Here is a 16,267-nt window from a genome sequence, read left to right as displayed (position 1 = left end):
GAAGCTCCCGACAAACAGTTCTTGTGCTGACGTTGCTTCCAGAGGCAGTTTCAAACTTGGTAGTGAGTGTTGCAACCGAGGACAAACTATTTTTACGCATTTCAGCACTTGGCGGTTCAGTTCTGTGAGTTTGTGTGGCCTGCAACATTGTGGCTGAGCCTTTTGTTGCTCCTAGACATTTCCACTTCACAATAACAGCACTTACAGTTGAAGGGGGCAGGGCAGATATTTTACAAACTGATTTGTTGGGAAGGTGGCATCCTATGACTGCCATATGGAAAGTCACTAAGCCCTTCAGTAAGGCCATTCTACTGCCAATGTTTGTCTATAGAGATTGCATGGCTGTGCTCGATTTTATACACCTGTCAGCAACGGGTGTGGCTGAATTGGCCGAATCCACTAATTTTGAAGGGATGTCCACATACTTTTGTAACATTACCTGTGTCAGTATTTACCATCACTCATTGCATTTGAAAAATCAGGGTAATTGACTTCTAAATCATTAGCAAAATCATGTTTTAGATGGGTGAAATACAGCTTTGCATGGAAAACTAATAATTATATAGTTTTCCCAAAATTATATTTTTGCTGTGGAGACTAATCCAATGGATGAATAAGTAAAAATACTTAGTTTTTGGGGATATCTATACGTCTATTTATTTTTGACAACTTTTACTTAACCACATTCCTAAAGAAAATAATGTACTTTTTGCTCCATTTTCTCTGACACCCAAAAGTACTCGTTACATTTTGAATGCTTAGCAGGTCAGGAAAATTGCCTGAATCACACATTTATCAAGATGACATCCCTACTGCCCCTGATCTCACTAAACACATACTTTGTTTTTAAATTATGCCTGAGTGTTGGAGCATGCCCCTGGCAATCTGTAAATAAAAGACGATGCCATCTGGTTTGCTTTTTATAAGGAATTTGAAATTATTTATACTTTTACTTTTGATACTTAAGTATATTTAAAACCAAATACTTTTAGACTAACTCAAGTAGTATTTTACAGGGTGACTTTCATTTTTTGAGCCATTTTCTATGATGGTATCTTTACTTTTATCCCCACTGAGTGTTCCTGGCGTTACATGTTACAAGTGGATGAATTAATACAATTGCCAATAGGCAGGCAGTGTATCACATTGTAGAAGTTATTCAAGCTACAAAATGGCAGCTGCGTCCGAGCCACTGTATGGCAGACTTTCTATGTATTTATTTGGGGCTAAATTGCCTAACTATGGAAGAATGTGAAACTGTTCGCACCTTCATCAGTGCCAAAATTATCACCGAAGGATCATTCCCCGCGCATACTCTTTACATTAGTAATTTCACTTTTTACCGCAAAGACCTCTGGGCTGCTATTTTCCTTTTCGCGGTGAATTGTGGGCAATCATTGGTCCGCCGAGCTTTTCGAGTCTGCTGTTCCACCATTGGAAAATATGGCTGCCTCGGCTCCATCGGCGGGTTTCTCCTCCGATTTGTGCCCAAGCTACGCCGTGATATGCTCTTTTCTAGAGCGTTACGGAGCTTTACTGGATCTACCGGAGCTCACATTTCCGCAGTTGGAGAGATATCTCCAAGACACATCTTCAGGTATAGTTTGAAAAGCGCGAGCTGCTGTGGGGACGTGCGACTCCACACCATTGCATAGTGTTCTGTGTCGTTTGTCCCAGCTAGCTCGTTGTTATTGTGTGTTTTCCAAACGTTTTATATGCATTTTTGCTGTCCCAAATTCACACTAAAGATCCCGGGTGAGTCAGATACTTTGTTTTTGCACTGTTTAACTCCGAACTTTTTAAAGACTGAAAGGCTTCGTTGAAATTTGCTGATTTTTAAATGATTGAATTTATTTTCCAGCCTTTATCTGCCATGGACCGAATTGCACGATATCACATCCTACAGAAACTGCTTTGAGCTTTTGCACAAAGATTAATTGCTGTTAACATTTATGAAGGTATGGGCACACATGTTCGTCGGTTTATGACGTTTGTTGTGATAAGGACAATTGTCCATTTGTATTTACCGTGAAGCAATATTTTAGTAGTGGTTCGCTCGCGCGGTATTGCGCACGCGCACACCTGGTCTTCCTGCTCAATGGACTCCTTCTGTAATTAGGTTCCAATTAGCTTGTATAGTAGCCACAAAGTCCAAATTGTCAACAAATCTTAATGGTTATGTTTAAAATAAAAATTGTATGATTTCGATGCATGAAGTAAAAATCATATTTGGAGCCGACTTAGTTATTTGGAGGTCCCAGGCAGAGGCCCTGTTCCTCACCCCCCAATTGTTTTCATTTGTGAGTAATTTAACTGTAAAAATGTATTACCTTTTAATGTAACATGAAACAGTCACTTTTTGAAGTGATTTGATGAGAGATTTTTTTACCCATAGCACAATTATCCCAAAATAATTCTAGCATCTGAACAGTGCACTGTTCAACTGCCAACTTTCCTTCAATTCACAAGTGGCTGAAACTATCTCATCGGAGGAAGCATCAGATTGATCGAAACAGCGCCTCTGACTTACTGTATGTAGCCCATGTATCTGTTGCCAGACAGCATCAGATACAGTGCCTATAGAAAGTCTATTTCTTCATTTTATTGTTATAAAATGGATTTAATTGTATTTTTTTGGTCAACGATCTACACATTACTGTCTAAGTAGAACAATTCTCTATATTTTTTAAAGATTAATGAATCAAAAAAACGATATACCTTGATTAGATAAGTACTCACCCCCCTGAGACAGTACATGGTAGAAACACATTTGGCAGCAATTACTGCTGTGAGTCTTCTTGGGTAAGTCTAATAAGAACTTTGCACACCTGTGACCGACCGGCTTGATTCGGTCTTGAAATGGTGTTTTACATTGGATAAATGAAGAGACTCAGAGCTAGAAAATGTTATACCATACTCTACAGTTGAGGAACAATGGGAAAGTAATTCTGCTTTGAAAGTTGATAAACTTGTAACCTCAATTTTGAGAAAATGTCCCTTGAATGTTTTAGTACCCACTGGAGAGCTCTGCTTTGTCTACATTCATTCAGCATCATTCATACCCTTCTAAGCTTTAGCCCCACCCATCTCTTTAAGGATTCACATGTGCGGCTATGTACTAAACAACCAAAGATTAAAACACTAAAGGCTGGTTTATACTACGGGTGTGTTGGTAAATTTAATCTGGAGTGCCAGACTGTGCTCTGGGTGTAAATAAACTGTGTTGTCAGATTGTCCATTCGTAATTGAGTGTTTCATTCTCAGAGTGCACACTGGATGCTCTGGCTGAAAAGTAGGGTTGATCCAAGCGTTCTGACCTAACAGCAGTCAAGCACCCAAGCTAACTGGCTAACGTTGGCTAGCTAAACTCAGCAAAAAAAGAGAAGTCCCTTTTTCAGGACCCTGTCTTTGAAAGATTATTCCTAAAAATCCAAATAACTTCAGGTCTTCATTGTAAAGGGTTTAACCTGTTGGGGATGGGGGCAGTATTTTCACGGCCGGATAAAAAACGTACCCGATTTAATATGGTTACTACTCCTGCCCAGTAACTAGAATATGCATATAATTATTGGCTTTGGATAGAAAACATCCAAAAGTTTCTAAAACTGTTTGAATGGTGTCTGTGTAAAACAGAACTCATATGGCAGGCAAAAACCTGAGACAAATCCTGACAGGAGGTGGCCTGTCTGACAAGTTCTTGTTCTTCTTGGTTCTGTTTATTGAAGACTGAGGATCTTTGCTGTAACGTGACACTTCCTACAGCTCCCATAGGCTCTCAGAACCCGGGAAAAAGCTGAATGATATCGAGGCAGCCCCTGGCTGAAAAACATTAGCGCGTTTGGATAGTGGCCGGTCAGAGGACCCTTAGACTGGGGCACGAGATGTTTTTATTTTCTCTCTCTTTGAACGTAAACATGCTTTCCCGGGCGGAATATTATCGCTTTTTTATGAGAAAAATGGCATAAAAATTGATTTTAAACAGCGGTTGACATGCTTCGTAGTACGGTAATGGAATATTTAGATTTTTTTTTTGTCACGAAACGCGTCGGGCGCGTGACCCTTATTTACCCTTCAGATAGTGTATTGAACGCTCAAACAAAACGCCGCTATTTGGATATAACTATGGATTATTTGGGACCAAACCAACATTTGTTATTGAAGTAGAACTCCTGGGAGTGCATTCTGACGAAGAACACCAAAGGTAATCAAACTTTTCTAATAGTAAATCAAAGTTTGGTGAGTGCCAAACTTTGTTGGTGTCAAAATAGCTAGCCTGTGATGGCTGGGCTATCTACTTAGAATATTGCAAAATGTGCTTTCACCGAAAAGCTATTTTAAAATCGGACATATCGAGTGCATAGAGGAGTTCTGTATCTATAATTCTTAAAATAATTGATGTTTTTTGTGAACGTTTATCGTGAGTAATTTAGTAAATTCACCGGACGTGTTCGGTGGGAATGCTAGTCACATGCTAATGTAAAAAGCTGTTTTTTGATATTTATATGAACTTGATTGAACAAAACATGCATGTATTGTATAACATAATGTTCTAGGGGTGTCATCTGATGAAGATCAAAGGTTAGTGCTGCATTTAGCTGTGGTTTGGGTTTATGTGACATTATATGCTAGCTTGAAAAATGGGTGTCTGATTATTTCTGGCTGGGTACTCTGCTGACATAATCTAATGTTTTGCTTTCGTTGTAAAGCCTTTTTGAAATCGGACAGTGTGGTTAGATTAACGAGAGTCTTGTCTTTAAAATGGTGTAAAATAGTCATATGTTTGAGAAATTGAAGTAATAGCATTTCTAAGGTATTTGAATATCGCGCCACGGGATTATACTGGCTGTTGAGTAGGCGGGCGTCCCACCTAGCCCATAGAGGTTAAACACTGTTTTCCATGCTTGTTCAATGAACCATAAACAATTAATGAACATACAGCTGTGCAATGGTCGTTAAGACACTAACAGCTTACAGACGGTAGGCAATTAAGGTCACAGTTAGGACACTAAAGAGGCCTTTCTACTGACTCTGAAAAACACCAAAAGAAAGATGCCCAGGGTCCCTGCTCATCTGCGTGAACGTGCCTTAGGCATGCTGCAAGGAGGCAGGAGAACTGCAGATGTGGCCAGGGCAATAAATTACAATGTCCGTACTGTGAGACGCCTAAGACAGCACTACAAGGAGACAGGATGGACAGCTGATCGTCCTCGCAGTGGCAGACCACGAGTAACAACACCTGCACAGGATCGGTTCATCCGAACATCACACCTGCGGGACAGGTACAGGATGGCAACAACAACTGCCTGAGTTACACCAGGAACGCACAATCCCTCCACAGTGCTCAGACTGTCTGCAATAGACTGAGAGAGGCTGGACTGAGGGCTTGTAGGTCTGTTGTAAGGTAGGTCCTCACCAGACATCACCGGCAACAACGTCGCCTATGGGCACAAACCCACTGTCGCTGGATAGAGAAGACTGGCAAATGTGCTCCTCAATGATGAGTCACGGTTTTGTCACACCAGGGGTGATGGTCGGATTTGCGTTTATCGTCGAAGGAATGAGCATTACACCGAGGCCTGTACTCTGGAGCTGGATCGATTTGGAGGTGGAGGGTCCGTCCTGGTCTGGGGCGGTGTGTCACAGCATCATCGGACTGAGCTTGTTGTTATTGCAGGCAGTCTCAACACTTTGCATTACAGGGAAGACATCCTCCTCCCTCATGTGATACCCTTCCTGCAGTCTCATCCTGACATGACCCTCCAGCATGACAATGCCACCACGCACAGAACGAGCAGTATGGCTGATTTCCTGCAAGACAGGAATGTCAGTGTTCTGCCAATGCCAGCGAAGAGCCCGGATCTCAATCCCGTTGAGCATGTCTGGGACCTGTTGGATTGGAGGGTGAGGGCTAGGGCCATTTCCCCCAGAAATGTCTGGGAACTTGCAGGTGCCTTGGTGGAAGAGTGGGGTAACATCTCACAGCAAGAACTGGCAAATCTGGTGCAGTCCATGAGGAGGAGATGCACTGTCGTACTTAATGCAGCTGGTGGCCACACCAGATACTGACTGTTACTTTTGACTTTGTTCAGGGACACATTACTCCATTTCTGTTAGTCACGTGTCTGTGGAACTTGTTCAGTTTGTCTCAGTTGTTGAATCTTAGGTTCATACAAATATTTACACATGTTAAGTTAGCTGAAAATAAACGCAGTTGACAGTGAGAGGACGTTTGTTTTTTGTTTTTTTGCTGAGTTTACATCCAGACACAAATGAGAGATCTGCTCACTCTGACAATTTTACTCGCAGAGCTGGTTAGGCTGATTTTTATGTTGTCCAGAGCATTGGTGACTGCAACTGTGCTGCTGGCAACAATCTAATTACGTTTTTTTTTTTTACAACATTTACTGACACTGGCCATATTCAACGGGTGTTGAGCATTTGTAAATTTGTCAGTTATTCTGCACTCTGACGAGAGTGCTCTGAAATCGGAGTAGACAGCCAGAACGAATTTACCAGCTACGTCTATCGACAGTTGTTGCAGTGACATCAACATTCTACTGAAATGGATACTTGCATAGTGGAGTAATTTTTTTTTTAGACATGTAGCTAGCTAAACAATTAACCAAAATCCCAACTCGTAACGTTACAACCCTACATGAATCTGCAGGTAGCTAACCAACCAGGTTCGATGTTAGCTAGCTAACATCAGGCTACAGTGAGGGAAAAAGTATTTTATCCCCTGCTGATTTTGTACGTTTGCCCACTGACAAAGAAATTATTTAATGGTAGGTTTATTTGAACAGTGAGAGACAGAATAACAACAAAAAATCCAGAAAAACGCATGTCAAAAATGTTATAAATTGATTTGCATTTTAATGAGGGAAATAAGTATTTGACCCCCTCTCAATCAGAAAGATTTCTGGCTCCCAGGTGTCTTTTATACAGGTAACGAGCTGAGATTAGAAGCACACTCTTAAAGGGAGTGCTCCTAATCTGCTTGTTACCTGTATAAAAGACACCTGTTCACAGAAACAATCAATCAATCAGATTCCAAACTCTCCACCATGGCCAAGACCAATGAGCTCTCCAAGGATGTCAGGGACAAGATTGTAGACCTACACAAGGCTGGAATGGGCTACAAGACCATCGCCAAGCAGCTTGGTGAGAAGGTGACAACAGTTGGTGCGATTATTCGCAAATGGAAGAAACACAAAAGAAGTGTCAATCTCCCTCGGCCTGGGGCTCCATGCAAGATCTCACCTCGTGGAGTTGCAATGATCATGAGAACGGTGAGGAATCAGCCCAGAACTACACGGGAGGATCTTGTCAATGATCTCAAGGCAGCTGGGACCATAGTCACCAAGAAAACAATTGGTAACACACTACGCTGTGAAATACTGAAATCCTGCAGCGCCCGCAAGGTCCCCCTGCTCAAGAAAGCACATGCATGCCCTTCTGAAGTTTGCCAATGAACATCTGAATGATTCAGAGGACAACTGGGTGAAAGTGTTGTGGTCAGATGAAACCAAAATGGAGCTCTTTGGCATCAACTCAACTCGCTGTGTTTGGAGGAGGAGGAATGCTGCCTATGACCCCAAGAACACCATCCCCACCGTCAAACATGGATGTGGAAACATTATGCTTTTGGGGTGTTTTTCTGCTAAGGGGACAGGACAACTTCACAGCATCAAAGGGACGATGGACGGGGCCATGTACCGTCAAATCTTGGGTGAGTATCTCCTTCCCTCAGCCAGGGCATTGAAAATGGGTTGTGGATGGGTATTCCAGCATGACAATGACCCAAAACACACGGCCAAGGCAACAAAGGAGTGGCTCAAGAAGAAGCACATTAAGGTCCTGGAGTGGCCTAGCCAGTCTCCAGACCTTAATCCCATAGAAAATCTGTGGAGGGAGCTGAAGGTTCGAGTTGCTAAACGTCAGCCTCGAAACCTTAATGACTTGGAGAAGATGTGCAAAGAGGAATGGGACAAAATCCCTCCTGAGATGTGTGCAAACCTGGTGGCCAACTACAAGAAACATCTGGCCTCTGTGATTGCCAACAAGGGTTTTGCCACCAAGTACTAAGTCATGTTTTGACTTAGAGGGGTCGAATACTTATTTCCTTAAATAAAATGCAAATCATTTTATAACATTTATGACATGTGTTTTTCTGGATTTTTTTGTTCTGTCTCTCACTGTTCAAATAAACCTACCATTAAAATTATAGACTGATAATTTCTTTGTCAGTGGGCAAACGTACAAAATCAGCAGTGGATCAAATACTTTTTTCCCTCAGTTTATAACTAGCAATGCAAATGCTTCTGAAATAAGAATAATATTACTACACAGATCATACACGTAACATTAGCTTGCCAGCCAGCTAACGTTAGCTAGCTAGCTAACAGTTTCACTTTAACTTGAAATGAAAATGAATTTCTGACTAAATTAGAAACGTGTAGTATCTGACAATGCAGTTAGCTAGACTCTCTTACCCATGTACATGGATGGACACTTCTCCCTCTTTGTCACGGATGCCATGTTTGCCCTTAGTTTGAAGATGTCGTCTGGAGCCTTTTGTGTGTTCTCTTTACGACTCCGTCTGCATGTTTGCAATCAAACGCCAGAATTTTCTCCATCTCCTTAGCTATCGTAATCATATTCCACTGATTTCAAAACTTGGTCCTCCAGAAAGTGGAGAGCAACACTTATGCAGTTTTACTACGTGATATCTTTCAAAAAAAGCCATGTTAGAAAGGATTACCTACTAGAGGTTGACCGATTTATGATTTTTCAACGCCGATACCGATTTATTGGAGGACCAAAGGAGCCGATACCGATTTAAATCGGCCTATTTAATTATTTTTTATATATATTATATATACACACTTTTGTGATAATGACAATTGCAATAATGCTGAATGAACAATGAACACTTTATTTTAACTTAATATAATACATAAATAAAATCTATTTAGTCTCAAATAACATGAGAACATATGTTAAAACGAACCACCAGCTTTGATGGGTCTTCAATATTCCCAGTTAAGAAGTCTTAGGTTGTAGTGCAGAAAGCAGAGCTTGTCTGCATGGTCCCCAGTCAGTCTGCTCCTCCGCTTATCATAAATGATTACCACCTCACTGAACACTCTCTCGCTCGCTTGGGACCGAAGAAGGTGGGGGACAGAGAAACTTTGCCAGTGGAGCGAGTGATCGAAGTCAGTCCTCATTCTGCTTCCACCACTTCAAAGGCAAGCCGCTCTTTCTGTCAATGACAGGCTCTGTGAGGTAACGCTCAAACTCAATTTCAAAACTGCGCTGGACTTCAGCCCTGCCCTCTTGGCTTCCAAGGATTCTAGCGTAGAGGATGTCCACCAGACTGGGTGGCTGAACTACCTGGACTCTTTGCCTTTTTGCACATGGATCTGGGTCCTCCTCTTCACTCGTCGCATCTGCTGTGACTCTGGGATTTGGTTTCCTTAGTAGGTCAGACTACTCCTTCAGCCACTCTTTTGCTTTCTCTAGCGCTGTCCCTGAGGTGAAGGCATAGCTCGTGTAACGTGGATCCAGGACAGTTGCCAGCACCAGGCACTTTGTCTCCTCTGCCTTGGAGAACCTCCTTGTCAGACTGTCCAACATGGTCTTCCGTAAGGTTTTGATGCCTTGAGTAGAAGAACCCTCCTGCTGCAGCATCAGCTTCAGCACCGACACACTGGGGGTGATGCATGCTGCTGTAGAGTTGGAGTGGCTCATCTCCAGTGTCACCTCCTCCATAGGTGCCAGAGTCTCAATTAGGTTAGAGACAAACTGCTGATGTGCCCGTATTCACCTGCATACACATTCAGTACACGCCTCTGTTCAAACATCCTCTGCAACATGTGTAGTGTTGAGTTCCAGCGAGTTTGAACTGCTTGGATGATGCTGTGTTTGGGAAGGCCAAGCTCTTCCTGAATGGCCCTCAGCCTCTGTTTGGCCAGTACAGAGTGGTCAAAGTGAGTTGCACAGCTCTTCAACATGGCAATAATGTCTAGCACAGCTCTCTGACTGGATAGGCCATCATTGATTACAAGCTGTAGGGTGTGTGCACTGCAGCTGAAGTCTGGAAGCTCTGCCAGTCTCATACCTTTCACCATGTTTGCCCCACTGTCCCTGAGGACCAACACTACACGTTCTGTGTGGATTTCCCAGTATTCCAACATGGTCAAAAACATCTCTCTGATGTAGTTTCCTCTGTGTGATCCATTCATAGTCTTGACATTCAGCACAACCTGTTTTCTTGTCCAAACATTGTCAATGAAATGTCCAGTAAGGCTCATCAGGGACTCTAGTGCCTCACCAGCAGTCAGTTGTGAATGCCATGTGTGGAGCGTTGACTGGTGCCACCAGATTCTTCACTTTCATCACAACTCTTTCATGCGTTTTATCTAGCATTTCTGTGCGAAATAATTTGTCTTCGATCCTGTACCGGGGTTCAGCAAGAGTAATCAGCTGCTGAAAACCAACGTCAGACACCACTGTGAATGGCTGGTTGTCAGTGGCAATCATCTCAATAATTGTTTCACCATCTTCTTGGCCCTCGGGTCTTTGTCCTGCCATTTTGCTTGTTTATTAATAAGTTGTAAGATTGTAGCCTGTGATGTCTGTGACGTGTCTATCACTTTTTCCTTGTGAAGAATTTGCATTGCTTTTTTCATCATTGCTTCCTTATGGGCTTTTGGGTGGGTGTTCTTAAGGTGATTCCACAGGTTAGTGGGATTTTCTGATTTAGGCGTTGCTGACCCCATGCTTACATCTTTATCACAAATAAGACACCTTGCTTTCCCTGGTGCCAATTCAATGTAATAGTCCCACACTGGTGCTCTGCGTTTCTCTGCCATCTGTAAAACACACACACACACACACACAGCTCTGAAGTGACAACGATACTGTAGAGTCTGCTTAGGAGACAAATACTCTCAACTGTTTGAATAATAAAAATGGAGTAAGTTACCTGTGATGAATGCTGGAAACAAAAACTGTAATTTCTATATGCAGGAAATCCTATTTTAATAATGGGCATGGTAAGAATTGACTACCAAAGTGCGAGTCACAATTCCCATGACACCTTCTAGCAAAATCTGAAAAGCGGTTCCTTCATTTATTCCATAGGATATTTTTTAGATTAACTTAAAATAAGGTCTGTGTTTGGTTTAGGCTTACACCACCTTGCCAATTTTATAACTGTGTAGATATCCATAGGATATAACTCTGATCAATATAAGCGAAGAGCATTTTTTTTGTAGAGTGGATTTATGAAAATATGTTGACAAACGTTACCTAGTGAGATTTACACGGGTATCAAAACGCCAAGGCGGTTTAAGCACAAAACACAGACCTTATTTGAAGTAGATCAAGACATTCTCTATGGAAGACATGAACGGTAAAATAACGAAGGAACCCCTTTCAAGTTCAGCCGCAAGTTATTACAGGAATTATGACGCGTCGACTATTTCTCTCTAAACCATATATCTTTGACAATTACGAGCCTGCTGCTGCCTACCACCGCTCAGACTGCTCTATCAAATCATAGACTTAAAACCCTTTCACACGTACCATCACACAGGGTGTGATCGTTCTACAGTGGTCCCTGAAGCGTACGATCACACCCCGTGTGATTAGAACACTCATTGAGAACGGTCAGTTTCGAATGATGCAACAATCAGCATTTGAGCTGGCCACACCTTTTTCAGAAACTATTTACACAAATACAGTTTTTACAAAGTTATGTCCAGAATGTGAGCAGTTTATTTTTGGATGCAATGTTCAGATATTCACAGAAGTATCTGTAGCATAACACAATCATCCAAACCGGAAAATTGTAGGCTACATTTGTCCTAGCGCTAACTGAGGAAAGATTGACGCAACACAAGCAAGCGGTCATATTTTCGAACTCTCGGTCGACATAAACTACAGTATGAATTAGCTAATAGCAATTACTATGTATAATTTATCACATCACGGGTGAGCTCACCGTTGATCAAAATAATTGAGTAAAACACTTTCTAGATATCGAAAGTAATCCGACGATTAGTTTCAGCGCGCAGCCATGCTTTTTTTTACCTCACAGAAACCAAAGATAATAAGAGAAGACAAGATTAGTTTGGTCTGTTTATAGTATGCATGTTGGAGGGGTGTGTCATCTACCATCGTTCACATTCACATCCTGAAGTTCTCAAAAAATGAGTGAACCCTTACTCACCGAATTGTTATAGCATCTTTGGTCCGACAGACGATCAAGTGAAACCCAGAATGCATTGTATGTCAACAAACATGGCTCCATACACATAGCTGGAATTAGCTTAACTCATCGTAATCAGTACAACCTTCAAAACATTATTTTACACACATACTATGTGCCCATTACAATTTATGCAAAAATCGGAATGCATGATTTATCACTGGTAATTGAAAAACCTGAATAAAATAGTAAATATATCAATAATACCACACACAACATTTTCTGAAAGTGATTTATTGATACAAATGGCGCGTGCAGGCAGTCAATCACAGTAACCTCTCACTCCCACTCTGAGCCATTCAGTGTTGTTGTTTATGTAACAATCACATTCTGGAATGGAGAGAACGTTCTAACATCACGTGCATAAAAAAACTCACGCTGGGGCGACCGTTAGAGATATTTGGAACTAGCGCATGAAAGGGTTAACCTCTTGGGGCTAGGTGGGACGCTAGCGTGCCACCCGTGGTGCACTCCATCAACAGCAGGTGCATTTCAAGAGCGGCAAATTTGAATCCAAATAAATGTCAAAATTCAAATTTTTCAAAAATACAACTATTTTACACCATTTGAAAGATAAACATCTCCTTAATCTAACCACGTTTTACGATTTCAAAAAGGTTTTACGGCGAAAGCATAAATTTAGAGTATGTTAGGACAGTACATTTACAAGAGTTGTGTGTAATGTTTTGTCAAGTCAAAGACAGGGTCACCAAAACCATAAAACCAGCTAAAATGATGCACTAACCTTTTACAATCTCCATCAGATGACACTCCTAGGACATTATGTTAGACAATGCATGCATTTTTAGTTCTATCAAGTTCATATTTATATCCAAAAACAGCGTTTTACTATGGCATTGATGTTGAGGAAATCGTTTCCCTCCAATAACCGGCAGTCAAGTCAGCGTAACAAATTAAATAATTAAAATTAGAAAACATTGGTAAAATATTATATTGTCATTTAAAGAATTATAGATTTACATCTCTTGAACGCAATCAACTTGCCAGATTTAAAAATAACCTTACTGGGAAATCACACTTTGCAATAATCTGAGCACTGCGCCCAGAAAAATACGCGTTGCGATACAGACTAGACGTCATGTTGGGGAGATCTAAAAAATACTATGTAAATAATCCATTACCTTTGATTCTCTTCATCAGATGTCACTTCCAGGTATCACAGGTCCATAACGAATGTAGTTTTGTTCAAAAAAGCTCATCATTTATGTCCAAAAATCTCCGTCTTGTTAGCACATGATCTAAGCCAGCCGGACTTCTCGTCATGAACGAGGGGAAAAAAATATATTTACGTTCGTTCAAACATGTCAAACGTTGTATAGCATAAATCATTAGGGCCTTTTTTAACCAGAACATGAATAATATTCAAGGTGGACGAATGCATACTCTTTTATAACGTATTGGAACGAGGGTACCCAACATGAACTCGCGCGCCAGGTGTCTAATGGGACATCATCGTTCCATGGCTCTTGTTCGGTCAGATCTCCCTCCAGAAGACTCAAAACACTTTGTAAAGGCTGGTGACATCTAGTGGAAGCAATAGGAAGTGCCAAAATATTCCTAAGCCCCTGTGTTTTTCAATGGGATAGGTTTAAAGTCAATACAACACATCAGGTATCCACTTCCTGTCAGAAAATGTCTCAGGGTTTTGCCTGCCAAATGAGTTCTGTTATACTCAGACACCATTCAAACAGTTTTGGAAACTTTAGAGTGTTTTCTATCCATATATAATAAGTATATGCATATTCTAGTTACTGGGTAGGATTAGTAACCAGATTAAATCGGGTACATTTTTTTTATCCAGACGTGCAAATGCTGCCCCCTAGACCCAACAGGTTAACCTCTCTGGGCTAGGCGGGACGAATTCGTCCCACCTACGCAACAGCCAGTGTAATCCAGTGGCGCGATTTTCAAATACCTTTAAAAATCCTATTACTTCAATTTCTCAAACATATGACTATTTTACAGCTATTTAAAGACAAGACTCTCGTTAATCTAACCACACTGTCCGATTTCAAAAAGGCTTTACAACGAAAAGCAAAACATTAGATTGTCAGCAGAGTACCAAGCCAGAAATAATCAGACACCCATTTTTCAAGCTAACATATAATGTCACAAAAACCCAGAAGACAGCTAAATGCAGCACTAACCTTTGATCTTCATCAGATGACAACCCTAGGACATTATGTTATACAATACATGCATGTTTTGTTCAATCAAGTTCATATTTATATCAAAAACCAGCTTTTTACATTAGCATGTGACGTTCAGAACTAGCATACCCCCCGCAAACTTCCGGCGAATTCACTAACAATTTACTAAATTACTCACGATAAACGTTCACAAAAAGCATAACAATTATTTTAAGAATTATAGATACAGAACTCCTCTATGCACTCGATATGTCCGATTTTAAAATAGCTTTTTGGTGAAAGCACATTTTGCAATATTCTAAGTACATAGCCCAGCCATCACGGGCTAGCTATTTAGACACCCGGCAAGTTTAGCACTCACCAATATCAGATTTACTATTACAAAAGTTTGATTACCTTTTGTTGTCTTCGTCAGAATGCACTCCCAGGACTGCTACTTCAATAACAAATGTTGGTTTGGTCCAAAATAATCCATCGTTATATCCGAATAGCGGCGTTTTGTTCGTGCGTCCCAGACACTATCCGAAATGCTAAATCAGGGTCGTGCGCATGGCGCAATTCGTGACAAAAAAAATCTAAATATTCCATTACCGTACTTCGAAGCATGTCAACCGCTGTTTAAAATTCATTTTTATGCCATTTTTCTCGTAAAAAAAGCGATAATATTCCGACCGGGAATGTCCATTTAGCTAAACAGAGGAAAGAAAACAACGCTTTTGGTCGACGCGGGCACGAGCCTGAGTCTCACAGTACTGTAACCAGCCACTACCCAAACACGCTACTTTGTTTCAGCCAGAGCCTGCAAAGCCACGATTCAGCATTTTGCCGCCTTCTGAGAGCCTATGGCAGCCGTAGGAAGTGTCACGGGACAGCTAAGATCCTCACTCTTCAATAAACAGAGACAAGAAGAACGACACCTTGTCAGACAGGCCACTTCCTGCATGAAATCTTCTCAGGTTTTTGCCTGCCATATGAGTTCTGTTATACTCACAGACACCATTCAAACAGTTTTAGAAACTTTAGGGTGTTTTCTATCCAAAGCCAATAATTATATGCATATTCTAGTTACTGGGCAGGAGTAGTAACCAGATTAAATCGGGTACGTTTTTTATCCAGCCGTGTCAATACTGCCCCCTAGCCCTAACAGGTTAACTATAATATAATAAACCTTAGTTTCCAGATTTGACCATATTAATGACCTATCATCTCAAACACTATTCTTTCAGTGACATACGGAACCGTTCCGTATTTTATCTAATGGGTGGCATCCATAAGTCTAAATATTCCTGTTACATTGCACAACCTTCAATGTTGTGTCATAATTATGTAAAATTCTGGCAAATTAGTTCGCAACGAGCCAGGCGGCCCAAACTGTTGCATATACCCTGACTCTGCGTGCAAGGAACGCAAGAGAACTGACACAATTTCACCTGGTTAATATTGCCTGCTAACCTGGATTTCTTTTAGCTAAATATGCAGATTTAAAAATATATACTTCTGTGTATTGATTTTAAGAAAGGCATTGATGTTTATGGTTAGGTACAGTCGTGCAACGATTGTGCTTTTTTTCGCAAATGCGCTTTTGTTAAATCATCCCCGGTTTGGCGAAGTCGGCTGTCTTTGTTAGGAAGAAATAGTATTCACACAGTTCGCAACGAGCCAGGTGGCCCAAGCTGCTGCATATACCCTGATTCTGTTGCAGAGGTGACACATTTTCTCTAGTTAAAAGAAATTAATGTTAGCAGGCAATATTAACTAAATATGCAGGTTTAAAAATATATACTTGTGTATTGATTTTAAGAAAGACATTGATGTTTATGGT

General features: G+C 41.1%; 1 protein-coding gene across 1 annotated transcript in view; it reads left to right on the top strand.

The window, feature by feature from the left end:
* Positions 1-973: 973 nt before the first annotated feature.
* Positions 974-16,267, top strand: part of LOC106567587 (remodeling and spacing factor 1) — a 58,869-nt gene continuing 43,575 nt past the window's right edge. The window contains exon 1 of the mRNA XM_014137088.2: positions 974-1,597. Within this exon, the coding sequence (XP_013992563.2) occupies positions 1,444-1,597 (154 nt within the window). The 5' untranslated portion in view covers positions 974-1,443. The remainder of the gene's footprint in view (positions 1,598-16,267) is intronic.

Source organism: Salmo salar, chromosome ssa13, assembly GCF_905237065.1.
Source record: "Salmo salar chromosome ssa13, Ssal_v3.1, whole genome shotgun sequence".
Lineage (NCBI taxonomy): Eukaryota > Metazoa > Chordata > Actinopteri > Salmoniformes > Salmonidae > Salmo > Salmo salar.
Note: the sequence above shows the minus strand (reverse complement) of the source record. Positions and strands in the feature narration are given on the sequence as shown.